The 7,876-nt window shown below is 54.0% G+C and overlaps 1 protein-coding gene across 4 annotated transcripts in view; it reads right to left on the bottom strand.

Moving 5' to 3' along the window:
• Positions 1 to 5,438: 5,438 nt before the first annotated feature.
• The window catches only part of ARHGEF10 (Rho guanine nucleotide exchange factor 10), a 62,089-nt gene continuing 59,651 nt past the window's right edge, over positions 5,439 to 7,876 (bottom strand). For all 4 annotated transcript variants that reach the window (XM_027962651.3, XM_042241501.2, XM_027962649.3 and 1 more), the window contains one exon: positions 5,439 to 7,089. In XM_027962651.3, the coding sequence (XP_027818452.2) occupies positions 6,578 to 7,089 (512 nt within the window). In that variant the 3' untranslated portion in view covers positions 5,439 to 6,577. The remainder of the gene's footprint in view (positions 7,090 to 7,876) is intronic.

Raw genomic sequence — 7,876 nt, 5'->3', positions numbered from 1 at the left:
CGAAAAATCGAAGTTAAAGCTCATGGAATCATCCTGGTCATGATAGTTGACAGGCCCCTGAAGGGGACCCAGGTCCCAGGCTGGGGGCAGTGGGGGGAGCTCAAAGCCACATTTGGAAGCTTCCTGGAGCAGTGGGGAGAACGAGACTTTGGAATCCGGCTGGTGGGGTTTCTAACACGTTTCACCACTGCAAGTACTGTGAATTCCGACAAGATCCTTACCCTCTGCGCTCACTGTCCTTCTCTATAAAGTGGGGTGTGACTGTCCTCCTAGGGGGACAAACCAAGATGCTGGCTACAATGCACTCAGCGCCGCAGGTCATAATCTTAGGGGAGCAAGACTCACCCTTGTCACTTCTAATTCTGTCACAGCCACTCAGAGTGATTTCTAACAAATACCTGGCTTCCCCAACTCTGTGCTCCCCCCCAGAGTTCACCATGCGTGGAAGAGGGGGTGGCTGGTGGGTCACAGCCACTGGTTCTGAGCCCGGAGTGCTGGTACCAGACAGCAGGGCATTTTCCCTTGAATAGCCCTGAGCATTTTCCTTTCAGCAGCCCTGCGTTCACACGCTCCCCCAGTCTCCCACAAGGAAAAAAAGCAATTAAACTCCAGCGGCTGTCAGGAATTGATCCAATCACTACAAAGTACTTTGAGTCTCTTGGCATGAAAAATTAATTAGAATATCTGTGTGTTGGCGTGGAAACCGCATTCCCTGGTTCATTTAAGAGTTCTGTGCACATTGTACAAAAGGCAAGCCCTGCTCCTGGTTGCGTCCCTGTACTCCCCCAACCCCAGCCTGACTGCTCCCTTCAGCTCTGTTGAACTCCGGGTGCATCTCCAGCCTTTCATGTGACCAGTGGAGGCTCCTGTCTTCATGTCTGAGTGTTTCTGGTGCCTAGAGCCTTGTGCTCAGAACAGAGGATGCTGCCCAGCTCTCTGGAGCACCGCTGACTCCTGACTGAACAGGGCGCCCACATGGACGGTGCCCTGGTTGTGCCAGTGCAATCATCTCACACCATAAATAGTGCCTGGCCCACGCTCACGCCCTGGTCATCCTGACGTCAGTATGACAGCAGAGCCTGTCTTTGTGGCCTCATGTAGCGGTCAGCACTGTGATCTTCAGTCACTGCTGAGTCAGTGACCCAGTGACCTCACTGGGCCTCTCACCGCCCTGCACTCTGGTCTGCGTGGACCGTGTCAGCTGTCGTGCGCACATTTTTTCTCAGCAGACTGCAAGCTACCAGGAGGCGCTAAATCCTCGTCAAGCAAGTAAACAGTACCATCACCAGATGGCCAATACGTTTATTAGTATCCATCCTAGCAAATATTCTTTTGGAAAAGAAATAAAAATTTTAGTTAAAGTATCTTCAAAGTATGAATTCATAATGTTCGAGCAAGTTATCTGCAATTAAGTATGATTTCACATAAATCTATGTAGTATGTCTATATGTAAGCACAGGTACAATTCTGCAAAATACTAGTTGTAGAGACACACACTCGTGCGCACGTGCACACACACACACACACACACGTAGGACCCCAGGACGTGGAGACTCCTTCCATTTTACAGCTGAGGAAATTTAACTCTCAGAGGCTTTCATCATCATCTCTTTCATCCTGTGTGAGGTGGAGCAGGAATTGTAGTTCAGCCCCAAAGCCCTGGTTTATGTTCACAGTGAAACACCATCCTCCCAAATGATTGAATGAATCCATGCTTCAGAGAGCAAATCAGGAAGGCTTCAGTTCAGCTCAGTTCAGTTGCGTCCTAATCCTTGCAACCCCATGGACTGCAGCACCCCTGGCCTCCCTGTCCATCACCAACTCCCGGAGTTCACCCAAACTCATGTCCGTTGAGTCAGTGATGCCATCCAACCATCTCATCCTCTGTCATCCCCTTCTCCTCCCGCCTTTAATCTTTCCCAGCATCAGGGTCTTTTCAAATGAGTCAGCTCTTTGCATCAGGTGGCCAAAGTATTGGAGTTTCAGCTTCAGCATCAATCCTTCCAGTGAATATTCAGGACTGATCTCCTTCAGAATGGACTGGTTGGATCTCCTTGCAGTCCAAGGGACTCTCAACAGTCTTCTCCAACACCACAGTTCAAAAGCATCAATTCTTGAGCACTCAGCTTTCTTTACAGTCCAACTATCACATCCATACAGGACTACTGAAAAAACCATAGCCTTGACTAGACAGACCTTTGTAGGCAAAGTAATATCTCTGTTTTTTAATATGCTGTCTAGGTTGGTCATACGGAGAAGGCGATGGCACCCCACTCCAGTACTCTTGCCTGGAAAATCCCATGGACGGAGGAGCCTGGTAGGCTGCAGTCCATGGGGTCGTGAAGAGTCGGACATGATCAGGCGACTTCACTTTCACTTTTTTACTTTCATGCATTGGAGAAGGAAATGGCAACCCACTCCAGTGTTCTTGCCTGGAGAATCCCAGGGACGGGGAAGCCTGGTGGGCTGCCATCTATGGGGTCACACAGAGTTGGACACGACTGAAGCGACTTAGCAGCAGCAGCAGGTTGGTCATAACTTTCCTTCCAAGGAAATTTAATTTCATGGCTGCAGTGATTTTGGAGCCCCCAAAAATAAAGTCTGTCACTGTTTCCACTGTTTTCCATCTATTTGCCATTAAGTGATGGGACCGGATGCCATGATCTTCGTTTTCTGAATGTTGAGCTTTAAGCCAACTTTTTCACTCTTCTCTTTCACTTTCATCAAGAGGCTCTTTAGTTCTTCACTTTCTGCCATAAGGGTGGCGTCAGAAAGGCTTAGGAGAGCACAAAGCCACAGTCGGTGTAACAGGAATCGTGTGTGAGAAATGAAATCAATGCCACCTCCTTTCACTGCACTGAATGCCTACCCCAGAGACGCTTCATGCTGTGAGCAGAGACCCACCTTGGGGCATGCACGCCCTTGAGGAGGGGGCTGGTTGTGTGTCTTGAGAGGGGTCTTCCTCAAGTTGTCGTCTAGCTCATGACTCCTGGTTTATGATGCATGATTCCACACAGGAGTGTCAGGAGGCTTGCCCGTGACTCTAGGAGACAGAGCGGGACAAGGATGCTGCGGCCAGGGAGCCAGGCCAGCCCGCAAACCTGGTGCTAGCACCGCGCAGCCGGAGGGACCCAGGACATCCTGCCTGCAAGGGGGTCCCGGGACCGGGAGAAGCCCTGTCCTCCCGAGGAAGCCGTATGAAAAATGGCTCTGATGATCTGCAGGGTTGAACAGGACAGAAATCCAATCGAAAGGTACCCTCTGTGTTGCTAGCCTCCCCGCTGGTCATACAGTGACTGCAGAACAGTGCTTAATTTTTCAAGTCATCTCTACATGAAGGCCTACCGAGTAAACCTCTAGAGCATAAATAAGGAGCCTTACCTATTAGACACCAAGTGTATGCCAGGCACTGAGTGAAACCCTCCACCTGTTATTCATCTGAATCTCCTGGTAACCTCGTGCAGATGCTCGTACAGATGAGGAAACGGAGGCTCTAGAAGTAATGAGCCCCCAGCTGGACGTCTGGTGAGCATGGCGAGTGCTCTCACCCCTGGTTTGTTTCCGGAAAACTCACTGCAATGGGATTCAGACACTGGCACAGACTTCGCGCACCAGCAAAGCCGCTTCCCAGAGTTGTCTGCCCGCGAGTCTGGATGGGTGATGGGGTTTCTCCCGGGGCTGGGGTTGGGAGCAGAGCCCAGGGCACAGCGGTCAGCCTGATGTCAGCCGTGGACCCTATGGAGCCACAAAATCTGGATGGAGAACCCTCATCTCCCCACGGTCTGTGCACGAGGAACGCCAGGCTGAGTTGACGCAGAAGCCAGAGTCCACGCCTGCTCATAAATCTGAATGCGCCTATATCGAACTTGCTTAAAATACGGAACATTCAAGGGTCTCCCGCCATGGCAGGTTCCTCTTTTGGCTGAGTGTGAATCCCAATCTTCTTTAGGCTACAGACTTATCATTATTGTACATCTTACTTAAAGACCAATGTAAGGGATGGTGTCTGAACATGGGCCCTTTGCCTCTGTTCGCATCTGTTAGTCTGCATGAGAAGTTCATTTTCAGGACCCAAACAGGGTGTTTTTATACTCTGGTTGGAAAAGCAGTGCTAAAATGAAACAGACCAGTGAGAAGTCGAGGACATCTGAGAACAGAACAGGAATCCCGTATGTTCGTACCAGAAAATTTTGACACCATGCTGTGCGACGTTTGCTGGGGCCGCGAGGAGAGGAGGAGGAGCCGCCGAGACCTGCCTCAGCCCGGGGAACTCAGGGTGCCCTCTGCCCCGGGGGTCTGTCAGCATCCCTGGCCCCACACTTGGGACGCCAGCGGCACCCTTGCCCCCACAGGTAGTGAGCAGACTGCCCCCCAGCCCCTGGGTGGATGGGACACTTGCCCTGACCGAGAACCACTGAAGCCAGAACAGGAATCCTGTAGGTTAGCAACAAGGAAGGAAAACAACAATTATTTTGGATAAGCAGAAGAAATAAGCCCCGTCACGTACTGACGAGGGCATCACACCCTCTGTGGCCTGCCTCACCTGGAGCAGGTGTCGCCCTGACACCACAGCTGCGGGTACCGGGGAGGAAGCCTCCTGCCTCTTCCAGGTGGTTGCTGCGTTCCCTCCCGGGGCCCCCCGGCCATGCACCCACCATGGCGGGGCAGGCCTCTGCTCTGCGCACCCCCGCCCTTCCACTCATGCTCCCCGCAGGCTCGGCCGTGCTGTCCAGCAGCAAACACTCCCCAGCCACTCGGGAAGGTCACGTCTCAAGCGGCAGCCTACACGCTGGGCTGCGCACGGCAGACAAGCGGGTCCGTGAGCCTGATGTACTGAGGTCCTCTGGATCCAAGTGGACGCTCTGGGGGACGGAGTTCCCAGCTGGATGGTCAGGCTAACCAGTGCTCAGTGACTGCCGGTGAGGCCAGCGGACACGGAGGGCAGGGCTCCGGGATCAGCTCTGCGGGCGGCTCCGAGGTCTGTGCCCCTAGCCCTGTCTGCCGATTCCGCACCCTGGCCACGCTCCAGGCGGCCACTTCCAGCAGAGGCCCCGGCCCTCCCCTCACTCCTTCCGTGAGTCCAGCCCTGTCGTCCCAGACCTGGGGAGCATAGGAAGGCTGGCCCCAGCCTGACTTTCCGCAGGCGTTGCCTGCAGCCCTGGGGTGTCCGCCTGCCTGCCTCCCTGCACCCCTCGGCCCTGGCCTGACTTCCTGCTGGCACGCGGGCCCCGGGAGCACGTCTGCATGTCGTCACTAAAAATAAGACTGGGAGGTTCTCCACTGCGTCCCTGGAGTCTCTCAGCAGCGACTGAGAGTTGAAAGCACCCTTCCACAGGGGCCTGGCGCCGCCTCTGGGAAGGGACCAGCGGGCGGTGCTGCCAACGTAACGGTCCCCTCTGTGTCTTACGGGAACAAAAGGCAACTCACGCTGTTGGATGTTGTATTTTTAAATAAAAAGACTTTATTTATGAAATAAAATAGCAGCTAGCAGTTTAAGGAAACCTGGGGAGATATTACCTCACATAGGGGCACATATGCACCTTGGAAAATATTTGGCTAGGTCACAAAATTAGCATTTTTAGTCACCTGTAAAGTGCTGAGACATCTGTCTCGGGTGAATGCCTGCAGTGTGTTTTTTGTTTTTTTTTTTTAACCATCCAGTGAGTAAAACATTGACAGACAGATACACGTGGAGCACAGGGAACCCAGGTCACTCGCTCACGGTGACCGAGGCAGGCAGCCTGTGTGCCAGGGCCGTGCTGACCGAGGGCCACCCTGCCTGTGTCCTGTGTCCACCGCCAGCAAGGCCTCCCCCCTCGACCAGCACCATGCATCCTCCAGGACGCGTTCAAAGCCAGACAGTGCTCCTGGTCGACAGGTGCAACACAGCAGGGAAGGATGGACTGAAACGCCGTCTGCCCATCTCCGGTGACATGAAGACACAAGCATCTCTGACATGGGTATTGTGGTGTCGACCCTTGACTCTAAATATTGATAGGAATTGAGCATTTTGGTTCAAAGGAAACATTTTTTGTAAAATGTTACACATAATATATTGACTAAAACTTTGTTAATTTTTTTAATAGAAAATTGCGATATAAAAATACTACTTTGTTAAAAATATACAATACACGTATTATAGCACTTTGGAAAACCCAGCTCAACTCAGAAAGCAAATAACACCACCTGGACTGGTAGATTTTAACCGGCTTTCTTCATTGTTACGAAGTCTATTTTGGCGTTAAAGGATATACAACATAAATAAAAGTAGTGAATCTGAATCAAGTAAAACTGCTCTGAGGCTGTTAATACCCCTCCACTGCCGCATCTGCGAGACTTCCTGTGAGCTCCGAGTCTGCGGGCAACGGGGCAGACGCGGAGCACCCTCAGCTCCACGAGCGTTCACCCCAGGCTCTGCTGCGCGAGGGGCAGCTGGGGGCTGCCTGGAGATGCCCCCAGGACGGTATTGCACATTTCGGCCCCAGAGACGGTCGGGGATCCGTCCCCAAGCAGCGCGGCAGCAGTGAGCCCACGCGGGGCGTTGGCCTTGGCGGGAAGGCCCCAACGGGCCCATGGCTCACACATGCAGCAGGGGGATCTGCCAGACCATGAGGGACGAGGCCAGCTCCTCCGGCCGCTGTGGCCTGGCCTTCCTGCTCACGCGCCGGTGGCCCTGGCCCCCGCAGGCCACCAGCACGGAGCTGGCCCTGGGCCTCCGGGCCCGCCGGCCTCGGCTGGGGGACGTGCAGGGCAGGCGCAGGAGGTCCTGGGCGAGGCTCTCCTCTGGCCGGGGCTCCAGGGAGCCGGAGCCCTGGGAAGGGGTCGGGGACCCGGACGAGGAGGAGACGTCGCTGCCCTGGGTGACGGAGCCCGGCGAAGTGCCCAGCCAGACGGCGTCGGGGCCGCCCTGGCCCATGCAGAGCCCTGGCCCCTCGCCAGGGGGAGCATCCCGCTGCTCATCGTCCTGGGGGTCAGCGCCGGGTGGCGGGCTGTCCCTGGGCCTGTCCTTGTCGGCCTTGAGGGCGGCTGCAGCCATGACCAGGAACTTGACAGGCCCGTGGTGCGCGTGGTGGGAGACCAGGCCCCGTCCTGCAAGGGCACAGGGTGAGCTCGGCCCTCCAGGCAGGACCCCGCATTCCCCGGCCACCCACCACTCGGGATGCCCCGCACGCAGCGGCTCAGAAGGAAAACTGTGCCCAGGCCACAGTCCCCTGCACTTCCAGCTACTCTGAGAACGCCTTCAGAACCACAGCTTAGAAAAGTACAGCCACGGCTTTTGTCAACGGTATCTCAGTCGGGTACGTGCTTAGAATGGTTAAAGTGATAAAACAGGTATTTTGTTCTTTGCATCAGAGCTTTCTGACCTGCTGCATGTGCTAAATCAATTCAGTTGTGTCTGAATCTGTGAGACCCCATGGAGCCCGCCAGGCTCCTCTGTCCATGGGATTCTCCAGGCAAGAATACTGGAGTGGGTTGCCATGCCCTCCTCTAGGGGATCTTCCCAACCCAGGGATCGAACCTAAGTCTCTTACATCTCCTGCGTTTGCAGCTGGGCTCCTTACCACTAGCGCCACCTGGGAAGCCCGCTTCTAACATGACTCCCACCTCTTCCTTACAAACTGGCACCTAGCATGGTCGCTCATTCATTTCACTCCATCCTCTCCCACTACCTGTCCACCATCCTGCAGTAAAGAGACATTTCACATAACAAACGGAGAAGGTAAAGTTTCATTTGGGTAAAAGAGTAAGGCTAGATGAAGTACAAGCTAGAATCAAGATTGCCAGGAAAAATATCAATAACCTCAGATGTGCAGATGACACCACCCTTACAGCAGAAAGCGAAGAAGAACTAAAAAGCCTCTTGATGAAAGTGAAA

This window comes from Ovis aries, chromosome 26 (assembly GCF_016772045.2).
Source record: "Ovis aries strain OAR_USU_Benz2616 breed Rambouillet chromosome 26, ARS-UI_Ramb_v3.0, whole genome shotgun sequence".
Taxonomy (NCBI): Eukaryota; Metazoa; Chordata; class Mammalia; order Artiodactyla; family Bovidae; genus Ovis; species Ovis aries.
Note: the sequence above shows the minus strand (reverse complement) of the source record. Positions and strands in the feature narration are given on the sequence as shown.